This window comes from Coregonus clupeaformis, unplaced genomic scaffold (assembly GCF_020615455.1).
Source record: "Coregonus clupeaformis isolate EN_2021a unplaced genomic scaffold, ASM2061545v1 scaf0005, whole genome shotgun sequence".
Lineage (NCBI taxonomy): Eukaryota > Metazoa > Chordata > Actinopteri > Salmoniformes > Salmonidae > Coregonus > Coregonus clupeaformis.
In genome coordinates this window covers 953105-971899 of record NW_025533460.1, presented here as the reverse complement: position 1 = coordinate 971899, position 18795 = coordinate 953105, and the positions used below count along the sequence as shown (strand labels likewise).

The following is an 18795-nucleotide window of genomic DNA, read 5'->3' as shown; positions in this document are numbered from 1 at the left end:
GTTATATTTTGTAAATGATATCATTAGTAGGACTGGTGTAGTTGTCACACATGCTGCTAACAAAAATATATGTAAATGTCTGCTGTACTCAAAATTACAACCAACTAATTGCAGCATTACCGCAAAAATGGAACAGGGAAATGGAAGGGGGAGAAAGTAAGGAACTTGTCTGTCGCCCTGCATTAAAGACCAAAATTGGCTAAAGAAAATTGTGATAAATAAAAGTATACCAGTTTAATTTAAGGAGTAAAAAATTGACAGCTGTGCCATATAGATTGCAAAATAGTTGGGAAGAGATTTTCGATGTACCGATTCCATGGCACATGGTTTATGAACTGATACACATAACTACGCCGGATTCAAAACTTTGAATTTTTCGATTTAAATTATTATACAAAATTCTTGCAACCAATATAATGTTTTTTATATACAGTATTTCACAAAAGTGAGTACACCCCTCACATTTTTGTAAATATTTGAGTATATCTTTTCATGTGACAACACTGAAGAAATGACACTTTGTTACAATGTAAAGTAGTGAGTGTACAGCTTGTATAACAGTGTAAATGTCCTGTCCCCTCAAAATAACTAAACACACAGCCGTTAATGTCTAAACCGCTGGCAGCAAAAGTGAGTACACCCCTAAGTGAAAATGTCCAAATTGGGCCCAATTAGCCATTTTCCCTCCCCGGTGTCATGTGACTCATTAGTGTTACAAGGTCTCAGGTGTGAATGGGGAGCAGGTGTGTTAAATTTGGTGTCATCTCTCTCACACTCCCTCATACGGGTCACTGGAAGTTCAACATGGCACCTCATGGCAAAGAACTCTCTGAGGATCTGAAAAAAATAATTGTTAATCTACATAATGATGGCCTGGGCTATAAGAAGATTTCCAAGACCCTGAAACTGAGCTGCAGCACGGTGGCCAAGACCATACAGCGGTTTAACAGGACAGGTTCCACTCAGAACAGGCCTCGCCATGGTCGACCAAAGAAGTTGAGTGCACGTGCTCAGCATCATATCCAAAGGTTGTCTTTGGGAAATAGACGTATGAGTGCTCCCAGCATTGCTGCAGAGGTTGAAGGGGTGGGGGGATCAGCCTGTCAGTGCTCAGATCATACGCCGCACACTGCATCAAATTGGTCTGCATGGCTGTCGTCCCAGAAGGAAGTCTCTTCTAAAGATGATGCACAAGAAAGCCCGCAAACAGTTTGCTGAAGACAAGCAGACTAAGGACATGGATTACTGGAACCATGTCCTGTGGTCTGATGAGACCAAGATAAACTTATTTGGTTCAGATGGTGTCAAGCGTGTGTGGCGGCAACCAGGTGAGGAGTACAAAGACAAGTGTGTCTTGCCTACAGTCAAGCATGGTGGTGGGAGTGACTTTATGTTTTTTTTACCCCATATGTAACTCTGTGTTGTTGTTTTTATCGCACTGCTATGCTTTATCTTGGCCAGGTCGCAGTTGTAAATGAGAACTTGTTCTCAACTGGCTTACCTGGTTAAATAAAGGTGAAATAAAAAAATAAAAATAAAAAAGGTCTGGGGCTGCATGAGTGCTGCCGGCACTGGGGAGCTACAGTTCATTGAGGGAACCATGAATGCCAACATGTACTGTGACATACTGAAGCAGAGCATGATCCCCTCCCTTCGGAGACTGGGCCGCAGTCAAGCTCCATAGAGCTCCGAGACAAGGTACCAAAAAATTTCTGCAGCATTGAAGGTCCCCAAGAACACAGTGGCCTCCATCATTCTTAAATGGAAGAAGTTTGGAACCACTAAGACTCTTCCTAAAGCTGGCCACCCAGCCAAACTGAGCAATCGGGGTTGAAGGGCCTTGGTCAGGGAGGTGACCAAGAAACCCGATGGTCACTCTGACAGAGCTCCAGAGTTCCTCTGTGGAGATAGGAGAACCTTCCAGAAGGACAACCATCTCTGCAGCACTCCACCAATCAGGCTTTTATGTTAGAGTGGCCAGACGGAAGCCACTCCTCAGTAAAAGGCACATGACAGCCCGCTTGGAGTTTGCTAAAAGGCACCTAAAGGACTCTGACCATGAGAAACAAGATTCTCTGGTCTGATGAAACCAAAATTGAACTCTTTGGCCTGAATGCTAAGCGTCACGTCTGGAGGAAACCTGGCACCATCCCTATGGTGAAGCATGGTGGTGGCAGCATCATGCTGTGGGGATGTTTTTCAGCGGCAGCGACTGTGAGACTAGTCAAGATTGAGGGAAAGAAGAACGGAGCAAAGATACAGAGAAATCCTTGATGAAAACCTGCTCCAGAGCGCTCATGACCTCAGACTGGGGGCGAAGGTTCACCTTTCAACAGGACAACGACCCTAAGCACACAGCAAAGACAATGCAGGAGTGGCTTCGGGACAAGTCTCTGAATGTCCTTGAGTGGCCCAGCCAGAGCCCGGACTTGAACCCGATCGAACATCTCTGGAGAGACCTGAAAATAGCTGTTCAGCGACACTTGAGAGGATCTGCAGAGAAGAATGGGAGAATCTCCCCAAATACAGGTGTGCCAAGCTTGTGGCATCATACCCAAGAAGACTTGAGGCTGTAATCACTGCCAAAGGTGCTTCAGCAAAGTACTTAGTAAAGGGTCTGAATACTTATGTAAAAGTGATATTTCAGTTGTTAATTTTTAATACATTTGCAAAAATTTCTATAAACCTGTTTTTGCTTTGTCACTATGGGGTATTGTGTGTAGATTGATGAGGGAATAAAACAATTTAATCCATTTTAGAATAAGGCTGTAATGTAACAAAATGTCAAAAGTCAAGGGGTCTGAATACTTTCCGAATGCACTGTATATATTTATGAAAAAAATATGGGGGATTGGAAATGATGCAGACAATTACATTGATGGAAGCCACAATCTATCTGCAATATTAAAGCTGATCTACCCCCCCCTCCCAAAAAAACAACAACAACAACAACAACAACAACAACAACAACAGATCTGTATGAAAATACCCTCAAATAAAAGATGACATTCAATACAAAATGCTGGAGTTTAGAGCCACATGTAGATTTTAACTTAATTGTCTAAATACATATGGTGTGGACTTGATATACATGTGTATATAGACTAATTTATATACACTTCAGCCAAGTGGTGAAATATGTATCTATTTTACATGTGTGTGATTGATGGCACTGTATTTGTGTCAGTTTGAAGAAGTGTGTGCATTTGTTTTAATACATGTTTGAATAAGTGTGTGTTTGTGTTTTCTGATGAACAGAGCAGTCAGCCCAAGCTGGAGGTGTTCCAGGAGATGCTGAGTAAGCACCCTAGTGTGTTCTACCCCTCCCGCACTCCCAAGAGCTTGCTGGTGCACTGGCAGCTACTCAAACAGTACTACCTGCTGGAGGACCAGAGTGGTGAGAGAAACTCAACTTACGCAGGTTACATACCAAATGGCACCCTATTCCCTTTTAGTTGGTCAAAAGTAGTGGTGCCATTTGGAACACTGCCACACTCTCTTAGCCCATCACTTATTATTATTATTATTATATTATTATCACTTGACATCCATGGAGTGAAGTTAATGTAATTATTTCAAACAAGTTTTTAACTGTACACAAATGTTTGACTGTTGAAAACTAAAACTAAGTGAATTGAGCCTTATTGTATGGTTTGATTATCTTTTGCAGTCCAACCTCTCCCTAAAGGCGACCAAGTCCTCAACTTCTCTGATGCTGAGCAGCTGGTGGACGATTCTAAGCTAAAGTAAGAGAAATGGTCAACGTTCTGAGCACAATTAATTTCAGTTTCCCTAAGGTTAAATTCAGAGCTCCTCCCGTGTCAGTCATTTTAATCAGTGTCTGTCTCGTTACCCAGGGAGAGCAGGGATGAGGTGCTGGAGCATGGTGAGTTACGCAACCATAGATTCTTGCATATAAATTACACATTACTAACACATAAAAAGGAGTCTAAGAAGGTGCTTAATTTACCAAATTCAGAGCAACTGAATGCATGTTAATGGTTTATTGGAGTAGAAATGTGTTGCGTCATCTCTCCTTCTCCCCTTCCTTATTCTCTCCTTACTCTCAGAGCTGATGATCTCTGACCGCCATCAGAAGAAAGAGATAAGACAGCTGGAACAGGAGCTACCACGCTGGCAGGTCCTGGTGGACAGCATCACAGGTGAGCATTATGTGCGTATGTGTTTGTGTGTGTGCCTGCCTGTGTGCATATATAGTACCAGTCAAAAGTTTGGACACACCTACTCATTCAAGGGTTTTTCTTTATTTTTACTATTTTCTACATTGTAGAATAATAGTGAAGACATCAAAACTATGAAATAACACATATGGAATCATGTAGTAACCAAAAAAGTGTTAAACAAATCAAAATATATTTTATATTTGAGATTCTTCAAATAGCCACCCTTTGCCTTGATGACAGCTTTGCACACTCTTGGCATTCTCTCAACCAGCTTCACCTGGAATGCTTTTCCGACAGTCTTTAAGGAGTTCCCACATATGCTGAGCACTTGTTGGCTGCTTTTCCTTCACTCTGCAGTCCGACTCATCCCAAACCATCTGAGTTGAGGTCGGGAGATTGTGGAGGCCAGGTCATCTGATGCAGCACTCCATCACTCTCCTTCTTGGTCAAATAGCCCTTACACAGCCTGGAGGTGTGTTGGGTCATTGTCCTGTTGAAAAACAAATGATAGTCCCACTAAGCCCAAACCAGATGGGATGGCGTATCGCTGCAGAATGCTGTGGTAACCATGCTGGTTAAGTGTGCCTTGAATTCTAAATAAATCACAGACAGTGTCACCAGCAAAGCACCCCCACACCATAACACCTCCTCCTCCAAGCTTTACGGTGGGAACTTCACATGCAGAGATCATCCGTTCAACCACACCGCGTCTCACAAAGACATGGCGGTTGGAATCTCCAATTTGGACTCCAGACCAAAGGACATTTCCACCGGTCTAAAGTCCATTGCTCGTGTTTCTTGGCCCAAGCAGGTCTCTTCTTCTTATTGGTGTCCTTTAGTAGTGGTTTCTTTGCAGCAATTCGGCCATGAAGGCCTGACTTACATAGTCCCCTCTGAACAGTTGATGTTGAGATGTGTCTGTGACTTGAACTCTGTGAAGCATTTATTTGGGCTGCAATTTCTGAGGCTGGTAACTCTAATGAACTTATCCTCTGCAGCAGAGGTAACTCTGGGTCTTCCATTCCTGTGGCGGTCCTCATGAGAGCCAGTTTCATCATAGCGCTTGATGGTTTTTGCAACTGCACTTGAAGAATTGACTGACTTTCATGTCTTAAAGTAAAAATGGACTTTCGTTTCTCTTTGCTTATTTGAGCTGTTCTTGCCATAATATGGACCCCCTACCTTGTCACAACACAACTGGTTGGCTCAAACGCATTAAGAAGGAAAGAAATTCCACGAATTAAGAAGGCACACCTGTTAATTGAAATGCATTCCAGGTGACTACCTCATGAAGCTGGTTTAGAGAATGCCAAGAGTGTGTGTCACGATCGTCGGGAACAGAGGAGGACCAAGGCGCAGCGTTGAAGACGAACATACTCTTTATTTAGTGATTAACCGAACAAAACAACAAAACGATAACGTGACAGCTCACGGTCTAACACAAAACCAACTAGAACAAGATCCCACAACCACTGTGGGAAAACAGCTTGTCTAAATATGGTTCCCAATCAGAAACAACCAGCAACAGCTGACACTCGTTGCCTCTGATTGGGAACCACTCTGGCCAACATAGAAATACAACTACTAGACAAACAACTGAAACTCACACCCTGGCTCAACATACAAGTGTCCCCAGAGCCAGGGCGTGACAGTACCCCCCCCTAAAGGCGCGGACTCCGACCGCGCCAACTAAATACCACAGGGGAGGGACCGGGTGGGCACTCCGCCTTGGCGGCGGATCCGGCTCCGGGCCTGATCCCCACTCCCTCTCCAACCCCCCAAAGAACCCCTGGTCCGGTCTGGCCCCGCTGACCGGAGCTGGACTGCACACTGGTGGAGCGGATTGCTCTAGCTCCGGCGTGAAGCAGCTGACCGGTGCCGGACCAGGCACCGGTGGAACAGGCACGGGCCGTGCCGGACTGACGACGCGCACCATAGGCTTGGTGCGGGGAGCAGGAGCGGGCCGGACCGGGCTGGCGACGCACACCACTGGCTTGGTGTGGGGAACAGGCACGGGCCGAGCCGGACTGACGACGCGCACCATAGGCTTGGTGCGGGGAGCAGGAGCGGGCCGGACCGGGCTGGCGACGCGCACCATTGGCCTGGTGCGGGGAGCAGGAACAGGCCGGGCCGGGCTGGCGACGCGCACCATAGGCTTGGTGCAGGGAGCAGGAGCGGGCCGGGCTGGCGACGCGCACCATAGGCTTGGTGCGGGGAGCAGGAGCGGGCCGGACCGGGCTGGCGACGCGCACCATTGGCCTGGTGCGGGGAGCAGGAACAGGCCGGGCCGGGCTGGCGACGCGCACCATAGGCTTGGTGCGGGGAGCAGGAACAGACCGGGCCGAGCTGGCGACGCGCACCATAGGCTTGGTGCGGGGAGCAGGAACAGGCCGGGCCGAGCTGGCGACGCGCACCATAGGCTTGGTGCGGGGAGCAGGAACAGACCGGACCGTACTGGGGACACACACCACTGGCCCTACGGCGGGATCTGGAACGGGCCGGACCGGACTGGTAACACACCCCAGTACCTCTCGCCGTGCCTCTACACCTTCCTTCCCCTCTTTGACCAGTGGCCCCCGTAACCTGGCGGCCTCCTCTGCCAACCCGCTGGGCCGCCCTATCGCGGTCTCCTGCTGCCCCGTCGTCCACGGCGTTAGCCCCCCCCTAAAAAAATTCTGGGCTTCTCTCCTACCCGTGGACCAGGTCTCCATACTTTTCGCCAGCCTTTCGCCCTTCTGCTTCCACGTCAAGCCCCTCTCTTGCTCACCCGGCTTGACCCAGTCGAGGAGGCGCTGGATATCCGCCAGAGATTTCCCTGGCGATGGCTCCTGGACCCGCTGCTTGGTCCAGTTCTGCTGGGATCTTCTGTCACGATCGCCGGGAACAGAGGAGGACCAGGGCGCAGCGTTGAAGACGAACATACTCTTTATTTAGTGATTAACCGAACAAAACAACAAAACGATAACGTGACAGCTCACGGTCTAACACAAAACCAACTAGAACAAGATCCCACAACCACTGTGGGAAAACAGCTTGTCTAAATATGGTTCCCAATCAGAGACAACCAGCAACAGCTGACACTCGTTGCCTCTGATTGGGAACCACTCTGGCCAACATAGAAATACAACTACTAGACAAACAACTGAAACTCACACCCTGGCTCAACATACAAGTGTCCCCAGAGCCAGGGCGTGACAGTGTGCAAATCTGTCATCAAGGCAAAGGGGGCTATTTGAAGAATCTCAAATATAAAATATATTTTGATTTGTTTAACACTTTTTTGGTTACTACATGATTCCGTATGTGTTGTTTCATAGTTTGGATGTCTTCACTATTATTCTACAATGTACAAATAAAGAAAAGCCCTTGAATGAGTAGGTGTGTCCTATCTTTTGACCGTTAGTGTACATGCGAGCGTGTGTGTGTGTAAGAAGCCAGTCTTACAGGGCCTTTGACCTCGATTCAATCCGATCGAGCGTTAAACCGAGCTGGCAGACTTCCGCATAACAGATGTTCTTGCGGTGTTTGAGGTGTATCTATCAAATGAGCGGAAAAATAAGTGAGCGGCTGCTCTTGTGTGTCACAAACCACTCCCTTATTATCCCTAATGTGTTAGAAGTTCAAAACGGCGATAGGAAGTGTAGGCTAATGCATGTTTTCATGTTCATTTGGATCAGAATCAGTCACCTTTATTAAAAATCCATTTAAATTACAGGTTGTAATGCAACAAAATAGGAAAAACACCAAGGGGGATGAATACTTTTGCAAGGCACTGTAGCTCTATCATAGCCCTTCTAAGTATAGCCTTTCCACTCCCTATTTAATCTTGCTCAAATTCAGGATCTCTGCCTCGCAAACACATGTGACTGCCTTCCTGAATGGTTTCAACTCACCACACTATTGAAAAAGGCCTTTTTCAATTGCTCAAGGAGCGACACTTCAGGCTTATGAGTGAGTTTCACAGATCCCCATCTGCTACATTCACCCTCTTAGCTCACTCCACAGCGACCCCAGTGGTTGAACCAGCGCAACTGTAGATCCGAGTCCAGTGACACCATTGTAAAGGACGTCACACTACCTGCTTAGCGAGTACCTCTTCCCCCTGATTCAGCTCATATGGAGACTCAAACTCAGGACCTCTGCCTCACAAACACAGGTGACCGCCCTCCTGAAGCATTCCAACCCATCGTGCTATTAAAAAAAAGCCTTCAATTGCGCAAGGGGCGATACTTCAGGCTGAGGAGTGAGTTTCACAGATCCCCATCTGCTACACTAATACAAGTCTTCAAGATCCAGCAAGGTTACTCGTCAAAAGAGCGTGGTTTAGTGATCCATGCTTATGTGATGAAAACCTGCCTGAGACCTGAAGACATGTTAGTTTGACATGTGCTAATTTGTGTTGAACGTGTTAGTTTCAAGCAGTGGCAGACTGGCCATCTGGCATTTCGGGCAAATGCCAGATGGGCTGGTCCATTTTTAGCTCAGTGGGCCTGTCTAACTTTGTGCAAAATTATCATTATCTAGCTAATGATGAGGACCTCAAGGATAATAATGGGCAAGTCTGGGGGCCTCAAGGAAAATAATTGGCTGATGTGTTAGAAATGCCAGGGCCGATTATTATAATTATTTTGTCCCAGTCCGCCCCTGGTTTCAAGTCCCTGCAAGGGTAGTCATTATGAGGTTAAAATGTGACTGAGTGGGTTAAGACTGTGTTAGCCTGTTGCGCTAAAGCCTAGGTATTGGTCCTGTGACTTGGATGGGTCTCTTCAAGGAAGAGGTCAAAGGGGGGTGAAGTGTAACACAGGTGGTTCGGTGACCACGCTCGTGTGATGAGTAACTTGTCTGAGACCTGGGTTAGAACCCCATCAGTCAAACTTACACGTCTTCATGTATCAGGCAAGGTTGCTCATCACATAGCCTCGCGAGCGAAGTGATCCCACAAGCTTATATGAATGGTTTCGCTACAAGCGGTAATCAGTCTGGCAATTACGAGGCTACTCATCACATTCATGGATCACCAAACCACCTCTTTTACACTAATTTAATGGGGTCCACAGATCCTTCTGCTTTCGTTTGCCACAGACAGTGTTGTTTTTTAGTACGCCTGATTTTCAAACCCAGTCAGTTATATTGGTGCCGTGATCTCTGAGTATGAGATCAAAGAGGGGTGAAATGTAAGCAAGATGAGTAACTTTGCTGTATACTTGAAGACTTGTGTTAGCTTCCTGATCTCATCCCAATGGGCTTTAGCTAAATTTGCTAACACAGTCTGGTGACATGTAGTAGACCTGGTTCGAACCTAGTCAGTCACAAGAGTAAGATTAAATAGAGAGTGGAAGGGCAATGACAGGGCTATTCAACTATATTCTTATGGGGGTCAAAATGCGTTTTTTGTGACACTCCCTTCTAACGCGGCCTGTGTGAGCATAATAGAGGGGAACATTTTCCAGAGAGTCTTACCTTTCAGGAATGGGGTCATAATAGCTTATTCAAATGAGGTTCAAATGCTAGAGCCAAATTAATTGGAAGAAAATAAATTCAACATGTCACATTGGATTCAGAAACCGCCAGAAGCTTCTGTTTACCACAGAGAGCGTTTGATTCTATCTGTTCTCCTCTATGTTGTCTCTGGTTTTGAATCTGAATTTAGGGAACTGAATTTGAAAGCTGAGTCTGAATGCATCTGAGAAGATGAATATATTAAACTTAATTGAACTTGAAATTATGTTTTGTAAACTTGAGACAATGAAAGCAATATCTACCATATTGAAACTGAATATATAAATAATGAATTAGAATATAAAATAAAATGTTTATTTAACCTTTATTTTAACAGGAAAGACCTATTGAGACCTAGGTCTCTTTTACAAATGCGCCCTGTATATACAACATAAATATGCACATTATACCCAAACATAATCATGGGAAGCACAAATAAAACATCACAAATCACCCAGAAAACATTTACATTCCTCCACAAATAAGTCCCCAATCAATGCTTTAAATTGCCCGAACGGTACCAGAACATCAAGATAAAACGTATTTAGAATTTTGTTCCAGCAATACGGTGCATTAAAAGTAAAAGCAGATTTACCTAAGTCAGTGAAGACCATAGGAACCTCAAGAGTTAACCAATCCTGTGAACGGGTTAGGCAACTCCGGTGTTTATACTTCAACAGCAAAGTTAGATAAGACGAAAGTTTATGAAGTAAGGCCTTGTAAACAAAAAGGGAGTAATGTAGAGATATATACGGGTCTTTAGTGAAGTCCAGCCAAACTTTTGATACAGGATGCAGTGATGAGTATCAAAACTGTCACCTGTAACAAAATGAAGGGCATTATGGTAGATGGCATCCAAAGGTTTAAGAGTAGGAGCAGGCAGCTGCACTTTGGTAAATAATATCACCATACTCAAGAACAGATAAAAAGGTTGACCAAATAATCTGCTTCCTACTGCTTAAAGGCACGATCTGTTTCTGTAGAAAAATACCATTTTAAATCTTAGCTTCTTAACCAGCTCATCTATATGTTTTTTAAATGTCAAATCCATATCAATCCAAATGCGGAATTATTTATATGCGTTCGAACACGTTCGATTGGAGAACCATCTGAAGTACATGTTGTTTTCAAACTCTCGGAAGAATGTTTCAGATGAACTACACGTCTTGAAAACAACATGTGTTTTCTTTTGCCCGTATTAAGCACAAGTTTTAACCTCTACGGGATCGGTGTCCCGTATACGGGACGGTTGAGCTAACGTGCGCTAATGTGATTAGCATGACTGTTGTAAGTAACAGCAAACTTATGTTTTATGTGGGCAGAAAGCTTAAATTCTTGTTAATCTAACTGCACTGTCCAATTTACAGTAGCTATTACAGTGAAAAAATAACATGCTATTGCTTGAGGAGAGTGCACAACAACAAAAAACGTATCACGGCAACTGGTTTGATACATTCACCTCTGAAGGTAAATAATGTACTTATATTCAGTAATCTGTCATCCTAAGGGTCCCAGAGATAAAATGTAGCATAGTTTTGTTTGATAAAATCCCGGCCATCTAGATGTGTGAAGGTTGGTGTATAAGCTAATGATCCATCATGTATGACATTCCTGGGAGTGTGTAAACTTACATTTTGTATTACCATATCATTTTTGTATGTTCTCTATAGTTATATACTTGAAAATGTATCAATTGACCAATTCGGCACATTTGGGCAGACTTGATACAAAATAGTCCAGTATTGCAATGCTTCACTGGATCAATCTGAAATTTTGCACACACACTGCTGCCATCTAGTGGCCAAAATCTAAATTGTGCCTAAACTGCAATATTATATTTTGGCCTTTCTCTTGCATTTAAAAGATGATGGACAAAAAAAAAAAAAAAAGCATTGTTTTTTTGTTTGTATTATCTTTTACCAGATCTGATGTGTTATATTCTCCTACATTAATTTCACATTTCCACAAACTTCTAAGTGTTTCCTTTCAAATGGTATCAAGAATATGCATATCCTTGCTTCAGGTCCTGAGCTACAGGCAGTTCGATTTGGGTATGTCATTTTAGGCGAAAATTGAAAAAAATATCCTTGAGGTTAAATCCGCAAGGGATTCCTGCATAGCTATCAATGCAAATAGTCTGGGTAGCCATGATTAGCTGTTCAGGAGTCTTATGGCTTGGGGGTAGAAGCTGTTAAGAAGCCTTTTGGACCTAGACTTGGTGCTCTGGTACAGCTTGCCGTGCGGTAGCAGAGAGAACAGTCTATGACTAGGGTGGCTGGAGTCTGATAATTTTTAGGGCCATCCTCTGACACCGCCTGGTATAGAGGTCCTGGGTGGCAGGAAGCTTGGCCCGAGTGATGTACTGGGCCGTACGCACTACCCTCTGTAGTGCCTTGCGGTCGGAGGCCAAGCAGTTGCCATACCAGGCAGTGATGCAACCAGTCAGGATGCTCTCGATGGTGCAGCTGTATAACTTTTTGAGGATCTGAGGACCCATGCCAAATCTTTTCAGTCTCCTGAGCGGGAATAGGCTTTGTCGTGCCCTCTTCACAACTGTCTTGGTCTGTTTGGACCATGATAGTTTGTTGGTGATGTGGACACCAAGGAACTTGAAGCTCTTAACCGGTTCCACTACAGCCCCGTCGATGAGAATGGGGGCGTGCTCAGTCCTCTTTTTTTCCCTGTAGTCCACAATCATCTCCATTGTCATTAACAACTAAAATGGTTGCTGTAATAGTGCTATGCCCAGTCCTAAACCCTGATTGGTTTACATTCAAAATACATTTCTCAGATAAAAAAGATTAAAGTTGTAAATTTACCAAGGATTCAAGAATCTTAGCTAGACAAAGAAGCCTTGAAATGGGGCAATAATTATTAAGATCACTACTATCCCCGCCCTTATGGAGTGGCAGCACATCAGGAATATTTCCTGATAACAATGTTAAATAAAAAAATGTGGTTATTCAGCCAACAGTGATGGGCGCTGCACACTTAAGCAGACCGGGATCCAAATGGTCGGCCCCTGTGGATTATTTTGTTGTCTATTGCTAGCAAAGCATCAAGGACTTATTTTTCTGTAAATAGCCAAAATGAAAAGCTTTGACTGTCATTTCTGTGATCATTCAGCAAGTTTCCCCTATCAGCATCCAGCCCAATATCATTGTGAATATGCTTAGGAGTTCTTTCACAAAGAGAGAGCCCGCTGAAAAAAATGGTGATTAAATGCATCAATGATGGCATTTTTTTCCATTAATGAGGCCAGTGCCTGAATTAATTTGTTGTGGCAGAGAGGAAGAAGTAGAACCCTTCAGGGATATGACAGTTTTCCAGAATTTAGCCGGGTTCCCATTACAATCCCAAAGAGCGGTTACATAATAATCCGATTGATCCTTTCTGATTTGTCTTACCCAATGATTTTTCAGTTGCTTGAAATTGAATTTTAAAACAGAATGCCATATTCATTCAACTCAGTTTCAAATCATGAAATACAAGTTCAATTTATGAATTCAATGATTACATTTGTGCTTTACAACTTAAAAAATGTCAAATTCAATATCGTAATTCAAAATGATAAAATTCTAATACAATTTCTGTTAGCACTGAAATTGCTCCATACATATGGTTTATCTACTAGAAACTCATGGAATATATAGACACAGATATAATAAATTAATACTATATATGAATACATATATTTTTTAAAGTTATTCAAATCTAAATAGACCAACATTATGATCAATTGCCATAGACTTTCTGTTATTTACTTTGCTAAATTAGCGGGAGCTTTGCAACCCTAGCTGTGATGTTGTCCTCCCACTTGAGGTTGTGGGAGATGATGGTCCCCAGGAATTTAAATGACTCAGCCATACTTACAGCTGAACCGTTGATTTCAAGGGGGAGAGGTGGTGAGGGACTCTTCCTGAAGTCAATCACCATCTTCAAGGTTTTGAGTGTTCAACTCCAGGTTATTGTGACTGCACCAGGCCACCATCCGGTCAACTTCTAACCGGTACATGAATTCATCACCGTTGGAGATAAGACCGACCAGGGTGATGTCATCTGCAGACTTTGAGTAGCTTGACAGACATGTCGTTGGAGGTGCAGTCGTTGGTGTAGACGAGAGGGGAGAGCACGCAACCCTGCGGCGCTCCCATGCTGAGGGACAGAGTGCGAGAGGTGTTTCCCCAGCTTGACGTATTGTGTCCTGTTGGTCAGGAAGTCGGTGATCCACCGACAGATGGTGTCAGATACGTTCAGCTGGGTAAGTTTGTCCTGCAGCAGCTCTGGGATGATGGTGTTGAACGCAGAACTGAAGTCCACAAACAGTATCCTTGCGTATGTCCTTGGGTTGTCAAGGTGCTGAAGGATGTAGTGGAGACCAGTGGCAAACCGTGACTATAGGACCTAGGCCTTCAGAGGAACCAGAAATCTTCCAATACATTGTATCAAACTCAAAAATCAAGAAAATAACAAAACATAGCATCACTTAATGCGACATATCTTCTGTTGTCGGACCACACTAGTTCTAGTGAAGGAGGAGCAATGCTTTTCGATTACATTTATGAATGAATCAAACAGGCCTGGCTGCGCTTCGGGCTGCCGCGCACACAGAGACAAAATGGCATGGACACGTGACACACACAGCATAAAATAATGTGACCAGCAAAACAAAAAACACACTGTTTACACAACCTATGGTAGCCTAATGTCACTATTACCAATAGCGACAACAACAGTGTCACATCAAAGGTGACAGGCTCGTGGCACTGAAAGGACAGCGACCGTAATACCTGTGCACTCCATGGCGCTGAAGGAGAGCCAGTTTTGGTGAAACACATAGACACGACTGATAGACAGGCAACAGCAATCAAACACAGCATCAAATAATGTTAAAGAATAAGCAGCCCATTCACTCCAGAAGGCACCATGAAATCATAACAAGACAAAAGCACAACCATTTAATTTCCTAAATGAAATTAACAAACCAGCTATTACACTGAACAAAAATATAAACACAACATGGAAAGTGTTGGTTTCATCAGCTGAAATAAAACATCCCAGAAATGTTCCATATGCACAAAAAACGTATTTCTCTCAAATTTTGTGCACAAATTTCTTTCTATCCCAGTTAGTGAGCATTTCTACTTTGCCAAGATAATCCATCCACCTGACAGGTGTGGCATATCAAGAAACTGATTAAACAACATGATCATTACACAGGTGCACCTTGTGCTGGAGACAATAAAAGGTCACTTTATAATGTGCAGTTTTGTCACACAACACAATGCCACAGATGTGTCAAGTTTTGAGGGAGCGTGAAATTGGCACGCTGACTGCAGGAATGTCCAACAGAGCTGTTGCCAGAGAATTGAATGCAAATTTCTCGACCATAAGCTGCCTCCAATGTCATTTTAGAGAGTTTGGCAGCACGTCCAACCAGTCTCATAACCGCAGACCACATATAACCACGCCAGCCCAGGACCTCCACATCCGACTTCTTCATCTGTGGGATTGTCTGAGGGTGGGTGCTGAGTAGTATTTATGTCTGTAATAAAGCCCTTTTGTGGGGAAAAACTCATTCTGATTGGCTGGGCCTGGCTCCCCAGTGGGTGGCCTGGCTCCGAAGTGGGTGGGCCTATGCCCTCCCAGGCCCAACCATGGCTGCACCCCTGCCCAGTCATGTGAAATCCATAGATTAGGGCCTAATGAATTTATTTCAATTGACTGATTTCGTTATATGAACTGTAACTCAGTAAAATTGTTGCATGTTGCGTTTATATTTTTGCTCAGTATACTTACCATTGCAAAAAAATAAATATCATCACACTAACCTATGATCTATAGTTTCAACGTAACAATGTTTGTCATTATTTTCAAAGAGATAGCTAAACGGCCCCACCCATTGCAAGTCAAAATGTGATTGATTCATTCCACTGTCATTCCAAAATTCTGCTCTAATACAGTTGAATGGCAGAGGCCTTCTGTCCATCTTCTGAAGGCCTAGTCAATGGCTGACTTAGCTAGCTATATGTTTCTAACCAGAGACCACCAAACAAAAACATGATTGGATATTTTTTTCTCTTCAGCATTAACCTTTCTCTTTCCAACACAAACTGAAGAGATGAAATCAGAAGATCATTAAAATTATTGTAAAGAGGAAAGAGAAATTAAAAATGATTTTAATTTCATTGGAGACCAATGTTGACAGTGTTGTCCACAGACCTGTTGGCTCTGTAGGCGAACTGCAGGGGGTCAAGGAGGGCATCTGTGATGGTTTTGAGGTGGGATAGGATAAGGCGCTCAAATAGGATAGGGTGGATTTATAGCCTAGTATCAGTCTAATTGAGGTGTAGAAAATAGAACATCACGCATTCGAGTGTTTGAACTTGTTAACGCGGCTGCATGAACTTCTAACACGGCTCCATGGGATTTGTCAGATTATACATTCAGGTGGTTTCTTGTATCCAATGGCAGTGTTCGCGATAAGCTAACGCAAGGAGCTGCTTGTGGATTTGACAGTTCTAACGCAGTTCCACTTCCGACACGTGGTGGATATTTTAATCAATAATGAGGAGAGACAAGGTCAATCACCAATCAGAATATTAACTTTATTAAAAACGTATCGATAAGGGAGCTGGTCACACCACCCACAGAGTGAGTAGAGTGAGAGCCCAACGAACAGGAAATGCTGACATCTTATATAGTGGACCTAAAAATGCTTAGTCATGGCTGGTTCCACCCCTCCCCGGCAGATCAGGAGCTACCTTGTTTTCTTCTTGTGGCTATTTGTATTGGGTCATAGCGCACAAACAAGTGAAAACGTTAGCTCCGTTACTGCCCATATCTCCACACAGCTGTGGAAAGGATGAACTGAAAAACTGTGGTCATTCTGAGGCTCTTTGTCTTGACCGTGTGACCAGATTACTCAGAAGCAAAGAGAAATTGAAACAATACAGGTCTATCTGTTCCTCAAGTTTATCTCTATCCCATGTCCTTGACTACACGCCCAGACCAGCTGCAGGGAGCTAGAGGGAACCATCCTTATGAAAAGCACAGCATTGGTAGTTAAGAAATGTCTCTACTATTGTTAAGCATATTCATTGTTAACTATTAATATTAAACAAATCAGGTAAATATGTGATTTTTGTCCCACACACCGACAAAACAACCGCTATGCGGGTGTCGGCTAGTGCGGATCTGATAGAATCTAGCCCTTTTATTTTGTTTTGTTCTCAGGGATGAACTCTCCAGACTTTGACAACCAGACACTGGCAGCGCTGAGAGGCCGGATGGTTCGCTACCTTATGAGGTCACGAGAGGTGAGCAGCTCATTTCAGATTTACCAGTTAACTGAATTTACAGTACAGACTGTCCAATACCAAATTATATTAGCACCATAGTAAGATGACTGTGGAGCAGGTTAATTATACGGAAATGTATGCTTACAAAATATGAAAATATATGCACACTTGACTGTAAATTGCTTTGGACTGCTAAATGCCCTATATTTTATTAAGCTAATCTGACTGTTCCTCTAGATCACCCTGGGCAGAGCCACCAAGGACAAGCAGATAGATGTGGATCTGTCTCTGGAAGGACCTGCATGGAAGATCTCCAGGAAACAAGGTGACTCACTTACTACATCACCTGCAGCACCATGACATGGTCCTCATTTAACACTGGTTGTGTCTGAAATGGTACCCTATGGGGTGGCCCTATGAGCCCTGGTCAAAAATAGTGCACTATGTAAGGAATAGAATGCCATTTCAGACGCACCCCCTATCTGCATTACCTGGGTCTGAAGCTGAAGAACCTGTATTATCTGGACTCTAGAGGGCAGTGCTTGCCTTGTCCTCACGTCACCTTAGTGAAATTATACCCTGTTAAAATATTTTTATTATTTTTTTTTTATTAAAATGTGACTGTTTTCTGCTAAACGTCGATCATGTAGTAATATTATTAGGACTTAATCTAGTTTGTCATTGTGTGTTTATAACTGGTAATAATGTACAGGGATCATTAAACTGAAGAACAACGGGGACTTCTTCATAGCCAACGAAGGCCGCAGGCCCATCTACATAGACGGCAGACCAGTCTTGTCTGGCTACAAGTGGAAACTCAACAACAACTCTGTGGTGGAGGTGTGTGGAGGGTTCTGGACAACTTAAATGGCAGGGGATATGATAGGGGAGCTGGTGCAAGAAGATTGAGATTGATAAATCTGTTAAAATTGGCAAAATGTATTTTTCATAAACAACAACAGCCACCTCTTATAATACATGAACCTCACAACAAGTTGTTTGTCTCTCCAGATTGCAGGTCTTCGTTTTGTGTTCCTGATCAACCAGGAGCTGATCTCACTCATCAAGGCAGAAGCAGCTAAGATGAACCAGCAGTGAGAGAGAGAGAGAGCCGTGCTGCCTCAGTGGAGGAGAGAGACTGGAGCAGAGGCCAAGTCACATGCCTGTGTCTACTGCACAGCCAGCTCCTCCATACAGAGCAACGTACAGTGGCCTCCAGTGGACACACTGTACACCACCAGGAGCCTAGTAGACGAGGTCCACATGAAGGAGCACAGACTTGAATGAAAGGAACCCAGAACCCTTTTGGTCATGGTTATACAGTGGAGTAAGAGCAGGGGACACCCACACACACACACTGAGAATGGTGATATTTGGTTACATCTCATACCTTTCCACTGCTGGACATTTTAGGGGGAATCCCATCTCAAAGACACTCAATGATACTTTCCTTGTAACTACAGGACCATAATAACACCAGTTTAGTCTTGTTTTAAAGTTTAAATTGGCATTCATATCATGAGGTTCCACACTGCCTATAAGACAATGAATTGGTTTTAATTCTGTGTTTCCTTTTTTCCCCCCATACAGATTGATTTAGGTTGAGCTGGTACATGCAAAGATGCATTTAGGACCAGGATAGGGTATCACTTGTAAAAGTGATATTGTGTATGTATGTATCTATGTTAGTGCTACTTAAGCCAAAGCCATGTAAATGTGACAGTTTGTTAGATTTTTGTATGAAAGCTTGGATTAAACTGTCATTAGTTGAATGTCCTTCCTTTGTGGAGCCGTTTCTTAAGTGGCATCAT

General features: G+C 43.7%; 1 protein-coding gene across 2 annotated transcripts in view; it reads left to right on the top strand.

Moving 5' to 3' along the window:
* LOC121577838 (microspherule protein 1-like) overlaps positions 1–18760 on the top strand; it is a 44120-nt gene extending 25360 nt beyond the window's left edge. For both annotated transcript variants that reach the window (XM_041891765.1, XM_041891767.1), the window contains 8 exons: positions 3259–3397; positions 3671–3746; positions 3858–3886; positions 4071–4163; positions 16920–17002; positions 17222–17309; positions 17697–17824; positions 17996–18760. In XM_041891765.1, the coding sequence (XP_041747699.1) occupies positions 3259–3397; positions 3671–3746; positions 3858–3886; positions 4071–4163; positions 16920–17002; positions 17222–17309; positions 17697–17824; positions 17996–18082 (723 nt within the window). In that variant the 3' untranslated portion in view covers positions 18083–18760. The remainder of the gene's footprint in view (positions 1–3258; positions 3398–3670; positions 3747–3857; positions 3887–4070; positions 4164–16919; positions 17003–17221; positions 17310–17696; positions 17825–17995) is intronic.
* Positions 18761–18795: the final 35 nt, after the last annotated feature.